The sequence below is a fragment of the Dipodomys ordii genome, unplaced genomic scaffold (assembly GCF_000151885.1).
Source record: "Dipodomys ordii isolate 6190 unplaced genomic scaffold, Dord_2.0 Scaffold3, whole genome shotgun sequence".
NCBI lineage: Eukaryota > Metazoa > Chordata > Mammalia > Rodentia > Heteromyidae > Dipodomys > Dipodomys ordii.
The window spans coordinates 19,346,239-19,368,027 of record NW_012267219.1 but is presented as its reverse complement, the minus strand read 5'-3'; the positions used below and the strand labels follow the sequence as shown (position 1 = coordinate 19,368,027).

The window sequence follows — 21,789 nt, the reverse complement described above, 5'->3', positions numbered from 1 at the left end:
AAGAAGAAGAAGAGAAGGATTTCATACATCATTTGACACCTCCATAGGTTTCATATGTCATTCCTTGTGATAAATGTCCAACAGGAGAGAAATTCAAGACAGAAATTCAGTACATGGCTGGTTAATTAGGATACATATTGGTATTGTACCCAGGCCTTGGAGCACATTTTCTAATTTATACAAACCATCTACTCTGGTGGAAATGGGAAATAGCTTTATATTTTGTTCTGGGGAAAGCTCCATAGTATTTTGTTATGTAAGAAATATGACATTTTATAGCTTTTCTAAATATAAATTACATATAATATAATATATCATATATATAATTTTTACACACTAGTATAGGAATAGAAAAATTGTTTGCATTTACATATTAAATGATATATTAGTTGTCTTACTCTTTTAAGATCTATGTATTTTCTACTTCTTTAGTGTTTGAGTTTTTTACAAAAATCTATTCTTATAAGAAATCAAAACATACTTTATGATCAAAAGTCACTTTCTACAATGACATTAACACTAGATTATTTAATTGAGTGCTTAAATACCATAGCTAGTTTTGCAAAGTATTTTAACTATCTATGTTTTATGCTAAATATCTGGCTATCAGCACAATAATCCTGATAAGAAGTTTTATTGTACAAATGAGTCCAAACAATTCATACCTACATTTTATTATCTTTGAAATTATATTTAAGTATTTGCACAAAGGAGCTGCCCTTTAACAAAGCAGTTTAAGAATACAACACATTTTGATCAATGCCAACCCTTTTGACATTCTAACCCACCCCTCTCTTTCCTACACTTTCCTTTACTCTTTGTAATTTTGTAGAATATGCATTGGATTCTTGAATGCATTTTCCCTTTCTTTTTATTTATCCACTCCTTTCTCCTTGAACTCACCCCATCCCTTTCAAGTACCTTCTTCCAGGTGTTTTATTTAGCTGAAATTTGACTTTGACTTTGCTTTTCTAAGGAATTATACTATTTGAGTTCTCCTTTGATACTACCATATTTCAGTTGATACATTTGTACACTCTTGCATACCACCCAATATATTTACTTATAGGCTTATAAGCTAAATCTAGCTTCCACATACAAGGAAAAACATGAATCCTTTGTCTCTTGGCCTGACTTACTTCACTTAATATAATTTTCTTCCAGGCCTTTCCATTTCTTTACAAGGAGTACAATACCATTCTTTCTAATGGATGAGTCAAATTCCATTATGTATGTACCACATTTTGTACAATAAATGTCTCATTTTGTCTTTGATCTTGTCTTAACTCTTTGCATTCAAAAAGTTCTAATTCACATAACCATGTCTTCATTGTTTCCCACATACGTTTACTCTTATCTTTTTCCATTCATATTGGAATTGAGGTATTTCAGATTTTCATTACATCTTACACCCAGGTTTTTATCTGTTCTTATTTTCTATCCATCCCTGATGCATAATTTTGTCAAGTTATATTTGAGCTCTAGTTTTAGAAAATTCTCTGATCTGGGTCAGGGACTGATAGCTCATACCTATAATCATAGCCACTGAAGAGGCTGAGATCTGAGGATTACAGCTCAAAACCAGCCTGGCCAAAAAGTCCTTGAGATTATTTTCTCCAATTAACTAGCAAAACCTCCAGAAGTAGTTCTGTGGGTCAACTGGTAGAACACTCCAGGGACAATTCCCAGGCTCTGAGTTCAAGCCTTAGGACTGATATAAAAATTCTCTGATCTGTGGTGCATTCTACTTTAACATTAATATACTGTATACATTTATATTAATAATACAAAGACTGCTAATACACCATTAAAAGCTCTTTTAATAGCTCTAACCTTTGCATACATAGTTCCTCTCATTATCCCATCCCCCTAATTGAGTCATTAGATGTATTTATACAAATATACCTCCTGATATGAAATAAGCTACTATTTTACCTTATAACTTATACTAATATCGCTCCTGGAATCTCTGCATTACTGCAACTTACCATTGACATCATTCTTCCTTATTTATATGCAAGCTTAGACCTTATCTCTTTAATGAATTTTTTATGATTCCTCATCTGCAGCACTTGCTCTTTAGTTTACATGGCTAAATTTCATAGCTTCTGCATGTATGATAGCTTTTTATCAAGTATTAGAGCTAATTTTGTGTTTGTCTATGCCTAGATTATTGGCTTCCGGAGAAGATAGGCACATCCTTTTCATTTACATTCACTTAATTCCCAACAGTGATATGGATCTTGTGGTCAATGTGTATATGTGTCAAGGTGCAGAAAAGAAAAGAAAATTTGAAGTCCCTGGTTCAAATATAATAGATAAGTTTATGCTCATTAAAGTAGTGTATGAAAAGATAGAAGAGGAACATGAAGTTGGCATGGTTTAGATCCCTGTAGGGTACTGAATGCATGCTAAAAATTTACCTTTCATATTTTATGAAGTGAGAACACACTAAAAGTACATTTTTTCTGTTTATTTATTTTGTAGGGGGAAAAGTAAAATTCTTGAAAGTATGCTTTCAATGGTTAGGTTCTGCTTTGTTTTTGGTTAAATGTGGGTTAAAGTTGAGCAGAGCTGAAAGGTTAACACCATCTGATGTGGTATGCTGACATGAGCTGATGGTTTTGATGATAAAACTTCCACTTCATTTTTACTAGACATCTTCTGATTGACAGTTTCTTCATTAAGTACTAGGTATAAATAAAGAATTAGTTCTACAATCTAGTAAGGCATAGAGAGATCTATGGGGTGAGAATGTTGAAAGGTGTCACATTGATCAAAATGGATGTTATACCCAAACTACTTTGTTAAATGATGTCATTTGTACAACTACTTAAAAATAAAACAATTTTAAAAAGCAATGGAATTAAAAAATTAAAATGGATATTTAATGTTTAATGTACACTGAATTACAGTTTGAGTAAATAAATAATGCTCCTGAGCTAGGTAGATTTAATACTTGCATATCAATGTGATTGAAGTCAATACTATTAATGATATCCTTAAAGTGATTCAAATGATAAGCTATTTTTTGTTTCTCTTATCATAAGAAATGTAATTATAATGAACTATGACATATAAAATGGAAGTCAGTACAAAATTTAGTAGTATTACTGAAATACTAAAAAGGGAGCCCTTAATTATAAAGATTCAACATCACTAAATTTTTCTGAGGTAAATATATTTACAATTAGAATGGCGACTAAAATGAGATTGTTGATGGACTTAGTGGATGATACAGGATGCAGGCAGGGTATAATGGGAGTAAGTATACAGAGACAAGAAATCTAAATTGGGATGATGGTTACAACCTGAGGTGGGCTACATCCTATAGACAATAGCAAAGCAAAAGAGAGTTTCTGTGGAGGGAAGAAATGACTAAATTTTCTATTTTCTACATTATCCACAGTTCTAAAATATGAGTACAAAAAGATATGTAATATTTATAGTTCTGTGCTTAAAATTTAGATTTTTTAGAAAATCGTGGTTTTCAGTAATCAGGAGGCAGGTTCAGAAAGTAATAAACTGAGTAGAACACAAGTATTGCCCAGGTTGGCATTTGTTATTGTTCTTTTAATAATAACAAATATAATTGAGTCACATATTAAAACTAAATGTACACATAAGGAAAATTTGATGTAATTTTATGCCTCTTTCAGTGACCTCACATGGGTAGATTGAATTGTTAATACTGAATGCATTTTCAAGCTTATTGTCCTACAAAAGTGACTAGATTATTTAAGTACAATAAAGTCTTCAATTTGTGCCCAGTAATTTTGTTACTTCTCAAAATAGAGAAACTACATAAAAATCTACAATAAAAGGAAAGCACAAAGAAGAATAAATGGATTACATCCTAACAATGTGTTCTCCCTTAGCAGCAGCCCATATACTTTTTAAAAATTATTTAATTAAGCCTGACAAAATGGATTATTCAGAAGCTTCTGTAAAATGTCAATTGGCAGACAAATTTGTGGTAAAGACACTGGTGTGTTATTTTAAAAGCTTTTTCTACATGACTGCATAATATATAAAAATGAACTGGCTCATTTGGTTGTAGACTAATCCATTTTCATATTCATTTTACTCTATGTATGCTAATTCTAATCACCAAATTTACCAACTTTCAAGTAGAATTTCCATAAGGAAATTAACCTTTCATTGTATCTCCTCTACAATGAGATTTATTCTAGGATTTTCTCTTTTTAAAAAAAGAATATGCATAGGAAAATTAATAGTCACAATCATTAGAAATTGGATTCAGATGGTGAGAAGAACTACAGCTAGCAAATTCTGATTTGGGAAGTTTTTAAGCTATAGATTGGGATTGTAGTCATTGATTCATAAACATTATTACATGGAATCACCAAAACAATTCTATGTTGAATGAAAATAAAAGTACAAAGGTGAACATGTAAATATAGTTGAAAATACAAAATAAGCAAATAAAGGGAGATTTTAAAATCCAGAACAGATGTAAAAATTAATGAGAGAGAGAGAGAGAGAGAGAGATGGAGGGAGGGAAGGAAGGTAGGAGTAAGGGGGAGACAAGGGGTAATAGCAGGAAGAAGAATGAGACAAGAAATAAATATAAATTTGAGACATCCAACAGGGTCAAATATTTCATGAACTCATGGAAGATTATGCCTGATATGAGATGATTAACTTTACAATTTAAAGGTCATTGGAAATATTTGCAAAGAAAACTCTAAAAACTGGATAGGAGTGATGTAAAGAATGAATGTATATGAGTCTATTAAAAATTCTAAAAATGACAAAGGTACAAGACAGATGTATCTTGAGTGGTAGAGTTTATGCTTAGCAAATATAAGGCCCTGAGTTCAAAATGAGAGATGTGATTGAGAAATGGAGAGAAAGAGAAAGAAAAAGAAGGTGAGAAATACCTTTGAGAAATTCAGCAATGAGGAGGTAGGAGTGTAAAAGTTTGATGAGTCTAGACAGTATTGAAAGCTAGACTTTTTATAATAGAAGAGAATTGAAAATATAAGCAATGTGGGGGGGGAATTAATGAAAAGGGCAGAGAAAACAGTATAATATAATCATGCTTTCTACTACTTCAAGTAGTGAAATTCTCTCAAGAATAGATAATGGGGGAAGGGAGGAAACATGTTGTGTAGTAATGAATGAAGATTTTGATTTTCAGAGGAAGGAAGACACAGAGATTAGACTGGAAGGATTCTTTCCAAGGAAAAAGAGCTTTTCTATCAAGGGAGGTGAAAACAATGAAGGAATTTATAAACAAGCTAATATAGACTCTGTCCGAGTCATCAGTGCTAAGCCTGTGCAAGATTGTAATCACAGAAGTTCTTCTTATATAGTTAACACATCAAATTAAATCAAAACCCATTTTCTACAGCACTTACCAATGGAAACTACATGGACTCTTCCATCATATTCCCTTATTTAAACTTTTTAATCATTTTGCTAACAGTATTTCATTTTTTAAATTTTATTTATATATTTATATTGTGAAAATACCCTACAGAGGGGTTACAATTACATGAACAAGGTAATGAGTACATTTCTTATCAAGCATTGTTGCCTCTTCCTTTGTTTCCCCTTACCATCCTTTCTCATCTACCCTCCTACCCCCCTCAACCCCCCTGTCCCCACTCTTACACCAAAGTTGTAAAGTTCATTTTTTGACATAATGACTTGTACATCTCATTGTTGCAATGGGTCCACCTGTATCCCTATTTAAACAATTTGTTTTTTCCCTTCCCCTCCACAAATTATACCAACATCAAATACAGTGAAAACAGGTTATACAAGGGGGACATACAAGGCAACAAAGAAGTCATCTTATAAATATGTTAGAAACAATATCAAGAAAGAAAAACCTTTTGAGTTCATTTCACTTATCATATTTCAAAAGAATTAATCTAAATATTAAACAAAAGTTCTCTCTTAAGACTTAGGACTATGAATAAATTTAGAATTAAATGTTTTTTCTAAAACTCCATAGACATAAAGTCTTAGGAAACTTCTGAAATCCATAAGCAACTGAGCCTATTTAAATAGTTTAAAAGAAACTTAAATAGCTGAAAATTACTCAAAAAGAGGAAAGGGGAAATTTACTGCTCAGTCCTTATTAAGGGATCTGCTTTGAAGGAACTGATAACAATACTCATCTCAAATTGTGAGATCATTTATTCTTACCAGTAATCATAAGAAAAAGTCAGTTGTTTGTTCAAACTAAACACTCTTTATCTGTAAGGGAAAGTGCCGGATGTAGAGAAAGAGATCACTGCTAATGTTCTTATTATTGTTTTAGAATCTTAAAAATGAAAAGCAGTTCAAACTATTCAGTTTATCAATCTATTCGGTTTTTAGATCTTTTATTTCTGTTTTCCAGTTCTATGAGAGAAAAGCAGAAGTAATTTTGTCCATCACCAATTTGTAAAATGAATCAGTCTTATGCGAGCTTTCCAATTTTCTGTAAACAACATAAGTGAATGCAACTGATCAGCTTTGTTTCATCATTATTAAACAAAGTAAATTAAACAAAGGTTAATTCCTGAATAATTTTAATGGAATGCTGTAGCAAAAAGTCAAATATAGTGACACTGTTTCATGGACAATTGAGGCAAGTCACAATCTCTAAACTTACTGGCATATAGTATTGATTGAATAACAGAGTTAGCATGGAACCAGGACATCTTGAAGGTCTGAACTTCTGTCACTTGCTATATAAAATTTGGGTGTCACTGCCTATAAAATTATGAGAACCTAATCTTGATGTAATTATCTCACTTTTGTTAACAGATTGTATGATTTTTAATTGGTCATAGAAGAGTTGAATGTTTAAATAATGTCTATCTCTTTTATTAGTAGACTCAAAAGTTTTAGCATCATCACAGCAGTATTCACAAAGATATAGGATTTTTCCCCAGCCATCCCTTCCCTCCCCACCTCTCCCACTTTTCCTTGTCCCCTCCCAAGTTGTAGAGTTCGATTTTAACATAGCCCAAGTTGTAGAGTTCAGTTTTAACATAGTGTCTTATACATCTCATATTTACAAAGGGTCAGCCTGTGTCCTTGTTTCAGCACTTTGTTATTTCCCTTCCCCTCCCCAAATTAGAAAAATGTATATACAAGATGAAGTGTACGGGAATCAAATACAATAAAAATAGGGGTTATCCCATGGGGTGAGAACATAACAAAAGAAACAAAAGAAATCACATAGTATAAGTACATTAAAAACAACAACAACAAAGATAAACCCTCTTGTGTCTCTATCTTGGGGTTCATTTCTCTTAGCACCATCTTATATGTGCATAGCTTTGACCTTTTCTATGTGTCTGTTAAGGTTATCCTAGGCATATACTAGTTATTGCAAATAAGGGAAACTATGGGACCTATGTTTCTTTGGGCCTGGCTTACTTCAATTAATATAATTTTTTACAAGTCTTTCATTTCGTAACAAATGGGGTGGTGTCATTCTTCCTGATGGATGCATAGAATTCATATATATATATATATATATATAATTTTTTTCTTGATACACTCATCTTCTGAGGGGCATCTGGGTTGGTTCCATATCTTAACTATGGTAAATAATGCTGTTATAAACATAGTTGTGCTGGTAGCTTTAGTATGGTCTTGTTTGTGATCATTTCGGTAAATTCCCAAAAGTGGGATTGCTGGGTCATAGGGGAGCTCTATGTGGGATTTTTTAAGGAACCTCCATATTGCTTTCCAAAGTGGTTGAACAAGTTTACACTCCCAACAATGCAGTAGGGTTCCCTTCTTGCCACATTCCCTCCGGCATCTGTTGTTAGATTTCTTGATTATAGCCATTCTAACTGGGGTGAGGTAGAATCTCAATGATGTTTGGACTTGCATTTCTTTTATGGCCAGATAAGTTGAGCATTTCTTCATGTGTCTGTTGGTCATTCTTATTTCCTCTTCAGAGAAGTCTCTCTTTAAGTCTTGAGCCCATTTATTAAAGGGGTGGTTGTTTTTTGAGGATTTGTTGTTGGGGGATTTAATTTTTTGAGTTCCAAGTAAATTTTAGATATGAGGCCCTTATCTGTTGTATGGCTAGTGAAGATCTTCTCTCAATCTATGGGTTTTCTATTGATCTTGCTAGCTATGTCCTTTGCTATGCACTTCTAAGTTATCTTCATGATGATATTTTATTGTAGAGATAGTTGGAGAAACTGTCAATTACCCAAGTTATTACCATCAATAGGAAATTTCTCCTTTGTTGTTGATAATTATATACTCTAGGATAAAAACACTTCCCAAATAAGAGGGCATCAATGTGTCTTATGACACTATATGTTCAAATTTAACAAATGTAGCTAACAAAATTTCTGTTTGCTACTTGCACTATATTTTTTTACAATTTCTAATACCTGTATGAAGAAATTGTCTAAAATAGAGATTCACATTGCTGCCTATTTTAGGCCTAACTAGGTTTATGAGAAATGATTCGTGGATTAGATAATATGTAGCAAAATATTTTTATAAAACTAATCTAATAAAATTGTGTGTTAATGTACAATTAAAAACACTTTTTATCACTATATTGTCCTTTATAAAATCTTTGGATAGTGTACTCAAGATTAAACACAGGTACAATTTTAATCATCACATGACTCCATTACAAAAGTTAAAATTTGGACTACGTTAAAATTTGGACTACTTGAGGGTGGGAACAAGAGGGAAAAAGTGGGAGAGAGCAAAGAAAGGTGTCATTGCCCAAAACAAGATTTACTCATTATCTGACTTATGAAATGGTAACCCTTCTGTACATCAGTACTCAGATTCAAAGGGAGACATCTTCAATTGGGATTCCTCCTCACAGCACCCAGAATAACCCACTTTGATTTTGCAGCCTCGCCTTTCTGTTAATTATGGTATTTCTTTCCAAAGAATAACTGCTACAAGTGTCTAAATCATCTGTTCATTTTCTTCTAGTTACTGAAATTCATTATGTTCTTTTCCAACTTAGTATATTTTAATGGATTATTTTAAGATTCCTACTCATTGAAAGATAAACCTGGTTAACAACTAAATAAATAAGACTCGTCATAAGTCAATTGGTTAATTTAACTGACAGATATCAAAGCTAAATGTTTACCTCTATAGAAAATACCCAGTGAAACTTTGGTTTACTTGCAGCTATTTGAAAATGTTAGATTTCTAAATTGAGTACTTTTCATCCGAATTTTTTCCATTGGTGAAGAATGAAGTATAACTGACTATGTTAGAATTCTGAAGTAAATGGTATGAAAGTGCTCAAATGACTCCTGTGCTTTAATGTAGAAAATGTCAGCTCCTGAGTTTCATTACACAGGACAAGAGTACTCTTTATTCCCATTTCCTTTTAGGCAGGAAAGTGCAGTGGATCTCAAATGCTGAAAAATTTTGGTACTTCCAAATAGTTGGTCTTTTAGAAGAGGAAAATGAAACAAACCTGCAAACAGACATATTAACGAATTCAATCTTAATGAATAACTACTAAGACTGTATCTTTTACAGTTAGTGCAAATAATCCTCTCATTATGGTGGATTACAACCCAATAGACCCATTGTAAATTAAAATTGTCATCAGTGGAAATGAATTTTCATTAGGCTATGGGCTGTTTGTTCTCATGACCAGAGGCTGCCAGGGACCTGCTAATCCTTCCAGTGTCTCAAATTGCAGGACAATATCCTTCTATTCATTGATAGCTTAAGAAGAGATCACATTTCAAAATCAAAATAGAGTTTCTACTACATATATACTAGCTATGTGACAACCTCATGAAGCCACAACACTGTTAAATCACACCACAACAAATCAAGAACTGTCGCTATTTATTGGCTATTATGAGCACAGCTTAGCCAAAGTTCAAGGTTCAAGGGCACAGAACTCCTTAAGAGGCCCTGATGCCCAACCCAGCCCCAATTCTGATACCAACTTCAAGTACAGGATGCTCAGATTCAGTGATTCCCAGAAGACAGATGCAGACATATTGAAAGTTATTGTACACACAGGTCTGGTTTCTTAGATAAAAAACAACAAATTAAAATCAGCCAAGGATAGCTCCACAATAGGAGAGCCAAACACAAAGCTTTCATTAAGGTAAGAATCCATTAGTCTCCTAGAATCCATTTTAACATGGTGTAGCCAAACTGGAGCCCTCCTCACCCAAGTCTTCGAGTCTTTGGTTTCTACTGGTGTTTCATTGCAAAAAAAGTGATTGGGTTTTGACTGCCTATGTGCTTTATCTAGTCTCCAAAGCCCCCTAAATGTTACTGTTGAACTTTCATTTTTTTTAATATATATTTTTTATTGTAAAAATACTGTACAGAGGGGTCAAGCATTGTTACCCCCACTCCTTTGTTTTTCCCCTACCATCCCTTTCCCTCCCCCGCATCACTTACAAACCCTTCCCCACAACCTAAAATCAACAGGTGTAATCATTCTCCCTTACAAGCCTTTGTGGCCAGCCTTCAGTATTATTTTCAATTTGTTCATTTTCCTTTTTTAATTATTTTTCTCTTTAAGTAATTATACAAAGGAAGTGCAATTTAACGAAGTAATTTATGAACACAGTGCATCTTATCAACACCTTCCCCTACCAACCCTCCCTCACTCTCTTAATTTTGTAAGCTATTCATTGGATTCTTGGCTGCAGTGTGCCCTTCTCTTAATTTTTCTACCCTTTTCCCCTTGTCAATTATTTCTTGACCATTCAAACATAAAAAGATAATTTCCAGCTTGTGTGTGCCAAAATTTATAAAAATTAATCTGTAAAAAATGGATATTTAAGTGCAGTTAGGTATTAATGAGGACAATTTTGGGGAAGTGGTGAAAATAACCACTCATTCCATCTGATGGGACAATGTTAATATATCTATCCCGAGGAAAGTAGACTGAACACAGGAGAAGCAAAGGCTTCTTTAGATGATTTTGACTTTTGCAAGATCTGTAAAACTGTGGATAACCTCTATTTTTTCTTCCCTAATTAATTAGCTCAAACAATTTAGAAGTTACTGTCCATGTGGTTGTAGTGTCTAAATGAATTAATACATATAAACTTAAAACTGTGTATAAAGAATCTTTTAGTAAATATTATTAATAATATTGATATTGTTACTATTGTCTTTTTAGATATAATACTGCCCAATATACTTCAGATTATATAAAGTAAAATTAAAATGCATACCGATGAATATAATGGCAAGTAATTGCCCAGGCAAATGGATTACTTTAAATGGAATTATTTAGAATAATGTGTTGAGTATTCTTATTTTTCGGTGTGGAGTGGGAACTATTTCTAAGGAAAAGACTAAGATAAATCTTTTTTCTTTCCCCTGCTTACATTTTTACTTGCTGGAATGACTAATGGATATTGTTTTTGCCTTCCACATTTTCTTTAGTTTTCAAGCACTTTGAAATGCTTTCTTTCCCTTAAGACTCTTTACCACAATAGAAGTAAAAAAAGGATTGTTCTAAGACATAGCCTATAATTTTGTCACTTCTGTGCTAACTGGGGAAAAATAAACCCAGTATGTACTTATAATATTAATCATGCTTCACTGAGGGCATCAGATCTCATGACTTTGTAAAGAGAAACAAATCATTATGTATGTTATTAAAGATATTGACTATAATATGACATTCTAAAAGTCAAATATTTGCTGAAGAATATACAGTATATTTAGGTTGTTAAACAGAAGGTTCACTCTAAAAGTACAAGAAAAATTCCTGACAACAGAGAACCATACTTGAATAAATGAAAAACAGAGATATGATTAAGATTGTATAAATGTACCTTTTCAAACATTTCCTTTTCTTTTTGGCTCTACTGGGATTGGAACTCAGTGATTCAGACTCAATAGTCTGGCACTCTACCATGCCTCAAGCCTGACTTTTTACTGTTTTGTAATTTTGTTTAACAAGGATAGTCGAAGAAAAACAAAGGAGAGGGTAACAATGCTCGACAAGAAATGTACTCATCACCTTACTCACGTAACTGTAACTCCTCTGTACAGCATCTTTACAATCAGATAACATTTTTAAAAAGAAATATTTTAGTTTCTAAAGTCTTCAAAATATTTTTTCTTTATTATTAGAAACAAAGCTTTAGTTCCATTCTCAAATACTCTATATCTAAGAAAAAAATTGTAAAATTTGCAAATAGCCAAACTCATTCTTTTTATTTTCCAGCAAAGAATCACTAGAAATTTACTGATAATAGGCACATAGGCAATTCATCTCAATAAGCCTGTTCATCTTAGGAGCTAGCCAGCCAATGCTACAAGTGAAAGTAGAAAAGGTGATAGTAAATGTGCTCCTTCATTTCGCAAATACTTACTGATTGAGTAGCACTAGTGTCAGTGGTGAAAATTCTGTACAACTGCAAATTGAGCCTCCTCTTCTCATCTCCAAGTTACTATGTCATTCATTAAGATAAATGGATTCATTCTTGAAATCACTAATTTAACACCTTTTTTGGTGATCTGAGCAGGGACACATCTTCACAGTGCAAACTTCTGCTCATCTCACAAAAATCTTATGAGAGCATAGTTTAGGTGGGAACAGTTTAGTTTTATAAAGTTTCAGTCTCTGTCTAGCTAACTGGTAAATAAATGTTACATGCCAGATGATCAAACTGTAAAGACCACATGAAACTTCTTTACATGCTGGGATTCGTGTGCTTTTGTGGTGTTTTAAATCTTATTTCCAAAAAGAAAGCCTTTATGATGAAATAATTGCTATACTGATTTGGGGTCCTTAATTCTATTTGAACAAGTGGCTCAATTTTATTTTTCCTCCAAGTAATATTTTTAAAAAATCCACAAATCCAAACTGTTGCTTGGAGAGTTGCTCAGTGTAAATCGTAAAGTTCTTGTGTTCTACTAGGTTTTATTTTTTCCAGTTTGTTTTTGTGCAGTGCAATCTCAGTATAATCTAAACATGGAATTCAGCTAAAATTAGAATAAGTACCTCTGTAGAAGCAAATTGTGTGTTGTATGTGAGATTTCTGTTATGTCTCACTCCTGGAATTGTTAATTGAATTTGGAATAAAAATAGATGGAAAAAACCTCTTGTTAATTAGGCACAGATACTGCCCTGAAGTTGCTTTTGAGAAGGAAGAGGCAAATAGAAATTTTAAACGTGTCTACGAAGGTTCCTGCAGAGCTAGAAGTAAGAATTTTACATTGACATGATTTAAGTTGTTAGTAAGTTTTTGAGGTATGCTTAAATGCCTATGCCACATAGAAATTACAAGTAAAAGTAATGAATAATGCACACTGTATGGTTTTTATTCTTAGAAGCAACTGAAGACATCTTCTGATTTAGAAGGTACTTTCTATATGGTTTGCCAAGGCAGAGAAGGAAGATTCCCCTGTTTCAGACTATAGAACTCTAGTCCTGACCTAGATAAATATTTAGATTTCAGAAGCAGAGAATCAACTTATTAGTAATCAAGTAGCATTACAATGTCAAGCATTAGTTTAAAACTTGATCCTGTTATATCTTTTGCTGTATAGCCTCAAGAATGTTACTTATTGAATTTATGCTATTTTCCTCATTTATAAAATAAAAATTATACTCAACTTGTAACACTATTGGGAGATTAATATACAATATAATGTAGAATTTGTGTTCATCCATTATCTAACTGTGTGGAAAGACCATGTACAATATACTTTTGAAATGATGAAATGATAAAAGTTAAATTAATTTATAACATTTTTATTGTACCAATGTTAGAATTCTATGAGGAGAATTAAGTGTTGAGATATCTGCTCTTGGAATTCCGTTTCTCTATTTCATGTAAATTCATGCTGAATTTAAAGCACATACGCACATTATGATACCATGCATCTGAGTCATAGTACCCAAGCTGCAGTACACTTGCAATTATTTTTAGTAATATTCTGAGACACAGAGAAATTGCTTATTACTTTATATTTGCATTATATCCTGATGACTCTCACTGAAGTGCCCTACCTTCTGTTCTAAATGCCTCCTCAAACTATGGCATGAATATCCTACAACGCTATATCAGTATTTGTTTGTGGGTTGTTTTTATCCCCCATGAATACTTCTATGGTTCCTTTTTAAATTTTAAAACATGTAATATGAGCACGGGGAAAGCTTTCAAGTTCATATAGTTTTCTCCCTGGATAACTAATTACTTGTTCCAACATAGATCTGACATGTTTTTTTCACGCGTAGTTTTCAACTTCCCATTGACCTCGTATACTTAGTCTGCTATCATTTGACAGTCCATAAATATTTCTGGAGGAGCTCTTGTTTTCCAGCTAGCGTCCTAAGAACATGAGTTGAATAATAATATTTCACTGCCAAGACACTCAGTATCAAAAATGGAATACCAAGTACCTAGCAGCTGATTCATGATATGAATTAGTAAAAAAAATAAAATAAAGTGCTGCAGAATTACCTAAATAAATTCCCTGAAAGGTATAACCCTATAGCCTATTCTCAAGATCTAAGATAAGGAGAAGGAAAAACAACCCAGGTGAGTTAAAAAAAAAACATAGCCAAGATGGCAAATGTGTAACTTGAAGCCTTTCAGAGCTAGAGAACAAAGTACAAGTAGGACAGTGCAAGTGGAGATCAATCAATTCTTTTTGGTCACAGTCCTTATATAATGAGTGTTTAAGGGGCTTCATATTTGACTTACTATTGTTAAGAAGATAAGAATTAATATTCCCCCCCATATTGAAGAAGAAGAAGAAGAAGAAGAAGAAGAAGAAGAAGAAGAAGAAGAAGAAGAAGAAGAAGAAGAAGAAGAAGAAGAAGAGGAAGAAGAAGAAGAGGAAGAAGAAGAAGAGGAAGAAGAAGAAGAGGAAGAAGAAGAGGAAGAAGAAGAGGAAGAAGAAGAGGAAGAAGAAGAAGAAGAAGAAGAAGAAGAAGAAGAAGAAGAACAAGAACAAGAACAAGAACAAGAACAAGAACAAGAACAAGAAGAACAAGAAGAACAAGAACAAGAAGAAGAACAAGAACAAGAAGAAGAACAAGAAGAAGAAGAAGGCTAAATTGTGCAAGACCATATAAGTAGCAAGAGTTAAAGGGACCAGGATTTGTCCTTGGTCTTTCAAGCATACTTAAGGAACACTAGACTTCTTGAAATCACTTTCTGAGTGACCTACTTATAATTGTGTCTCAGATTTTGCTTTCAAAATGTTTCTAAAGCTTAGAAAGAATTATACAGATAAAAAGATGATATAAGGGCTGGGAAGGTAGCTCAGTGGTAGAGCGCTTGCCTTGCAGGCATGAGGCCCTGAGTTCGATTCCTCAGCACCACATAAGCAAAAAGAAAAAAGCAGAAGTGGTGCTGTGACTCAAGTGGTAGAGCACTAGCCTTGAGCTGAAGAGCTGAGGGACAGCACTCAAGTCCAGAGTTCAGGCCCCACGACCAGACCAAAAAAAAAAAAAACAAAAAGCAAAAAAAAGATGATATAAGTTAGCAAATTTTTATTATATTCTTAGAATACACAGTGTGGGGCACATTGTAAGAGAGAATACATGATTATAAATTTGTTGTCTCTGTCATGGTTCTTTTTTTGGAAGGAGAGGATATTTATTAGGCTGGATTCTGGAAGAAACCAGTCTTAATTTTTCCCAATAGCATCTGTTTCCTAGAAGGATGCTTAGTGAATATAAATGGAATAAATAAATTTATAGATTCTAAATCATTGATAAATGATAACAATTGGGGAATATAGAGATGTGAAATAGTTTTTGTTACTTGCCATTTTTCTTAAGAGTCATGTCTCTTTGCTTCCAAGACATCAGCTTCCACTGCTACTGGAGTTCTCTTTTAAGGAAGAAATTTCAAATCATTTGCAGTCATAGAAATGTTTTCATGGCTCTGATTTATGTTTCTCACACCTTCTTCCTGTGAAATCTTTTTATTTTTACTTCCTTCCTGTCTTCATGTTTATACTCACAAATCACCTAATATCTAAATAATTTACATCTCACATTAACTTTCCCTTGCTTTTTCTTTTGCAATTATCTTTTTTTATTTGCTCATAATTTTATTCATATTTTCTCTCCTAAAATGGGAATGAGATTTCCATTAGGTCAAAGGTTTCTCTCCTTTGACCTTCATTGCATTTATCTAAATGACAAAGGTGAATACCTAAAAGATAGTGTTTCACTTTTCCCAGTGTGGATTGAAAAATCAGGCTGTTAATTAAATTAATTAATTGTTAATTACAATTAAATCAAATGTTAAACTAATTTTAAAACTACCCAAGACATTTCATTATCAACAAGAAAAAAACAGGATAAAAATCATATAATATTGAGAATATGGTATATTTTACATCATTATGTTTTTTTTTGCTTGATATTGTATGAAGACTTCTGCTAGCCAAGTAAATAAAGGAATAAAACATTAGATTTAAGTGAATACTGCACAAAAAAGTAAACAAGAGTATAAAGTAAACATGTGTATTCTCCAGAATGGAGTTTTATTGTTGTTGTTGGATTTTGTTTTAGTGGTACTAAAGATTTGACTTGGTTTATTTGTAAAAGAAAAAGATTTTACATACTAGTTACTGAAACAATGTTTTACTTGGAACTAATTGTCATGTACATATTTTGTGAATGAATTTGATGCTATGATTTTCCTATAAAAGGGAACTGATTCACTATTTCAGTAATTCACTCACTGAAACTTTATAGTTGGCATGCTTATTTTAGGCACTGATTTACAAAAAATGAGAGTTAATCTGTAAACTGAGAGTAAAATTTGGTGTTTTAACCTTCTTAAAGGAATGATGCTGCTGTAATTCTCCGAAGAATGTAAGAAAACTTACAGAAATTTTAATGTCCTGGTACTTTAATCCTGTGTGTTACATAATGGGTGTTGTCTAACTGATACTAATACTAGAACATTTTAATTCTCAAAAAAATTCCTCATGTATCAGTGTTAATACATTATTTCTATTTTAAAAGATCAACATGTTAAGAATGTCATATAAAGGAATGTGAAGGGTAAACAAAGGAGGCGGCTACAATGCTTGATAGGAAATGTACTCATTATCTTGCCCATGTAATTGTAACCCCTCTGTACAGTATTTTCACAATAAAAAAATAAAAATTAAAAAAAGAATGTCATATAGACATGATTTTCTAGGAGCTGACTCATTTTTCTCGTCCCTTTCATGTAACCCATTTTTATGCTAACTGATATGAAAGAAATGTCTTTTGACAATTCTCAAGCACTCTCAATCTTTTACTCTGAATCAATTGAATTTGTGTTCTTTATTTTTTGTATCCACTCATTAATTAAATGACCATGCTTTCATGGACTTGCCTGTTCATAATAATTTAATGTGTTACTTCAAATGAAAATGCTATTTGCACAAAAATGCTCCTTAGAACATTATTTTTGCTTGATATTGTATGAAGACTTCTGCTAGCCAAGTAAATAAAGGAATAAAACATTAGATTTAAGTGAATACTGCACAAAAAAGTAAACAAGAGTATAAAGTAAACATGTGTATTCTCCAGAATGGAGTTTTATTGTTGTTGTTGGATTTTGTTTTAGTGGTACTAAAGATTGAAACCGGGCCCTACATTTGCAGGTGCTCTGCTACTGAAACCATGCCTCTGGCAACTCAGCTGAGTGTTGAAAGCTGAGATTATTACTAACTGTGGTAACAGGGGAAACATGTTCAGGGAAAGGAACAATAAAATTCCTCTCTTCTGGGTATAAGAGATCCAGCTGCATTTGAGGAAGAGAATTGAGGCCAGTGGAATCTACACCTTGTTCAATGTAGCATTATGGACCTTGTAAGAATGTGCTAACTACTTTGGAGATGCTTTCAAATCAATGTTAGAACACATTTAAAAGGTGAATCTGGGTGCTTTATGAATATTAGGCTGTGTATAGGCATGAAATAAAGGTAGAGGAAATAGTTATATATAACTATGGTGATCTCCTAGATACACCCTAATAGATCAGAGCACAGAAGCACTGCCAGGCAGCACAACACTCAGCCACTTCAAAGCGATCATAAGTCTATGCCTTACGTTTGCCTTATGATTTCAAATCACATGTAGTTGTATGATTCTGTGTTTGCTGTATATCACATACCACAAGAAATAATCTTATTAATAGCTAATTAGCCTGAGTGGGTAATATAATAAAACTTTCTACAAAGTAAGATATGACTCCAATGTAATACAAAATATTTTTTAAAGCACAAATATAAATAGTAAACAAATTTTAAAAGACTGTTTCAAAAAGATAAGAATTTGATTGCTGTGTGTCTGATACTAAGATTGCATATGTTACAACAATCTAGGAACATTTTTCTTAGATTAAAAAAATACCTATAATTTTTAAGATATAATTCCAATATCCTGTCTAGAAGATTTTCAAGCTATAATTGCTTTCTGAATGTCTGTAAATTGAGTATATTTGTATACAAAATACTAAATCAATATCCATTAAAATAATAACAGAACAATTTAAGTACACGTAATAGTTTTAGTTATTTAAGTCTAGCTTTTGTATGTTTGCTTTGAAATTATAACATATTATCACTGTACATAAATAATTATAATGAGAACTAATAATTTTAACCTTCAATATTTTCAATCTTTTCATTTAGGTTTCCTGTATACTTTAAACACACAAATGATAAGATGTTGCAGTGGTGTTGTTTCAGAGGATTTAACTCAGGGTCAGCTTGCTAAGTGAGCACTCTACCATTTGAGCCATGCCTCTAGCCTGAAGAGTATTTAGGGCAATTCCCCAAATTGCATTAATGAGTATTTTCTAAGTTAACAATGCATGGATCAGATCATTTCTTAGGTGGATTCTCAAGCAGATAACATTTTCTACCTACAAAATATTTTCTTAGATAATTTTCACAGTGCATTAACCTTTTCTTTAGGAGAGGTGTTACAACCTTTTATGAACATTATTATTTAAAATACCAACTTAACCTTTGAAAATATTTTTGACATAGCAACCTGACTAAAACTTGATGATTATTTTTCATCATTTCCCTACTACTCATTAGTGACTAACTAGAGTCAAGCAAATTCTGATTTTTACACTGTTTAAGTTTTAAAAGAATAATGCTTTTATTTTGCAGATTGTTGCCTTACGTGAACAAAATGTTCACATACAACGAAAAATGGCATCAAGTGAAGGGTCCACAGAGTCAGAACACCTTGAAGGGATGGAGCCTGGGCAGAAAGTCCATGAAAAGGTACAGCATATCTGACATGCTCTTCCATGGAGATGTCACTTGCTATATGATTGGATAGTACTATGAAATATAAAACCTAGGTAATGAACATTCTGTATGTTTGTCAACTCTATAAGGCCTATAAGGATTTATCTTCTTATTTACCATTCTAAATTTGGTTGTCACAAAAATGAAAACAAATGTTTATATATGTGCTTATGTATATGCATTTTGTTTTGTCATTAGTTTATTATATATATATATATATATATCTTTAAGTATTTGCATAAAGGAGTTATTATTCTACTTATCCTTACTTTCATTTTTAAAAATTGTTCTTTATGCCAGTCACCAGTGGTTCATGCTTATATTCCTAGCTACTCAAGAGGCTGAGCTCTGAGGATCACAGTTCAAAGCCAACTTGGGCAGGAATGTCTATGAGACTCTTATCTCCAATTAACCGTAAGAAAACTGGAAGTGACTCTGTAGCTCAAGTGGTAGAGCACTCACCTTGAGCCAAAGAGTTGAGGGACAGAACCCAGGTCCAGAGTTCAGAAAAATAATAGTTCTTTTATTTTTGTGTGTGAAGTATTAGGCGTTGCCCAAGTCCAGTACTCTACCACTTGAGCTATGCCTGACTTTTGTTTTTATGATAGTATCTTGATAACTTTGCTGGGGCTGACCTCCAACATGTGATCTTCCTATTTCTTACTTCAGATTTATAGGGAATACAGGCCTGCACCACTGTGTCAAACTAAAGTAATTAAATTATATGTAATTTAATTTATACATTATACAAATAGATATAGATATCTACATATATACAGATTATAAATTATATATATAAGTAGATAATATATTTAACTTAAAATGTATTTAAAGTGAGATATGTATCTACACAGAGGTCATTTAAGTGTAATATTAAAACTTTGTTGAGAAGTATATTGAGTGACATAGACAACTGATGATTTAATGTATTGTTATTCATTAGTGAAAGGTATTTTTTTGTAATCTCTTATTGAATTTAGAATCTGATTTACTTTGTATAAAGAGATTCCATTACTGCTCTTGTTAATGGGAATCTGTGATACAATGTATGAATATGTGGAATATTTACCATCTTTTCAGAAGGAAATTGGTATCCTTCGCTACAAGAAATCAGCAGTGTGGCCACTAGCAAAAGATTTTTCTGTGCTAAACCATTTGTTTCTAGCATAGAAGAAAAAGGGCTGTTAGGTACAGAATTCGAGGAAAATTACTTAGATATGTGCATATCCAGTGCTTAAGATTAGAGTCTCCTGAATGTTTGCCTCTAAGAAGTTGTATTTCAGGGTATTTAAGCACCTTAATCATTAAGGTCACATACATCAGCTAGCTAAATTGGTATAATTGTAAATGCCAAGAGATTCCAAAATCTAGAGATTAGAAACAGTGACTGGATGATGAAGTAAATAGTACTAGACTTCTTTCTACAGGAAAATAAATTAAGCACTTTCTAACTGAAGCTGTTGAAACAAATGGAGGGAATGCTTGTGTTTCTTCCTTTTCTCCAAGTATAAGATTGGTATGGGGAGTGGGGAAGGAATTGAGCAAGCCAGATTCATTTGCAGAGATAAGCTTCCATTCCAGCAACTAAGAAATGAACAGTTCTTCAGTTAAGAGCTATTAAGTTTTACCCATGCATTTCATAAAAATCCTAAGCTAAGTGTTAAAAATAAACTAGCTTTACAGACAGGTTTCATAACGCTGGGTTTAAGATTAGCATAAAATTGTTACTGTATCCTTCTGCTAAATAAATGGATATTAATTTGGTCAATCTATGAACCAGCTCTTAAGGGGAAGATGTTTGTAGTCAACACACAATTTGGAAACCAAAATGAAATTATTGCTATTTCATTTAAATTGTATCATCAAGATAAACCATTGTAATTCTCAAGGAAATAGAATCACCCTGGTTTGTGTATGGAATGGATTGGATTTATGGCCTTGTCTTTTTTGTGCATATTTGTGAAATATTGTTTGTTATAATATCAAAACACATATAACAACAATATTTATGCCACTCAATTCTAGAATTGAGGAAATATAGCTATATCAGGTATAATTAAGTTTGCTATCTAAAACATTTTACTATTTCTTGCAAGTAGAACAGAAGAAAGTACTCATCTATAATACTGTCATATATCATCTAATGATATGGCATCTATTTCATGCATAGGTATATTGTAAATTACATTGACTAGCCCTATTTAAGTACACATATTTTTTTCATTACCAATCCATAGCTACATTTTTGTTTACAATGTATCATTGAAATGTTAGAACATTGTAGAACATAGGACAGTTCTTACCAGATTCCTTTTAGATTCTATTCACAGATTTTGGATGATAAATTTCCTATAATTTTACTTCAAAGATATAGATGCCCATATGAAATATACTGTCATTGGTTAACATAGTACATTCATTTCATCTTTTTGTAGGCAACGTTTTTCTTTCTTCCTTTCCTGCTTCCTTTCTTCCTTCCTTTCTTTCCTTCCTTCTTTCTTTCTTTCGTTCTTTCTTTCTTTCTTTCTTTCT

At 32.5% G+C, this 21,789-nt stretch overlaps 1 protein-coding gene across 7 annotated transcripts in view; it reads left to right on the top strand.

Moving 5' to 3' along the window:
• Ppfia2 (protein tyrosine phosphatase, receptor type, f polypeptide (PTPRF), interacting protein (liprin), alpha 2) overlaps positions 1 to 21,789 on the top strand; it is a 347,260-nt gene that overhangs the window by 225,958 nt on the left and 99,513 nt on the right. For all 7 annotated transcript variants that reach the window (XM_013019213.1, XM_013019222.1, XM_013019241.1 and 4 more), the window contains one exon: positions 19,114 to 19,230. In XM_013019213.1, coding sequence (XP_012874667.1) covers positions 19,114 to 19,230 — 117 coding nt within the window. The remainder of the gene's footprint in view (positions 1 to 19,113; positions 19,231 to 21,789) is intronic.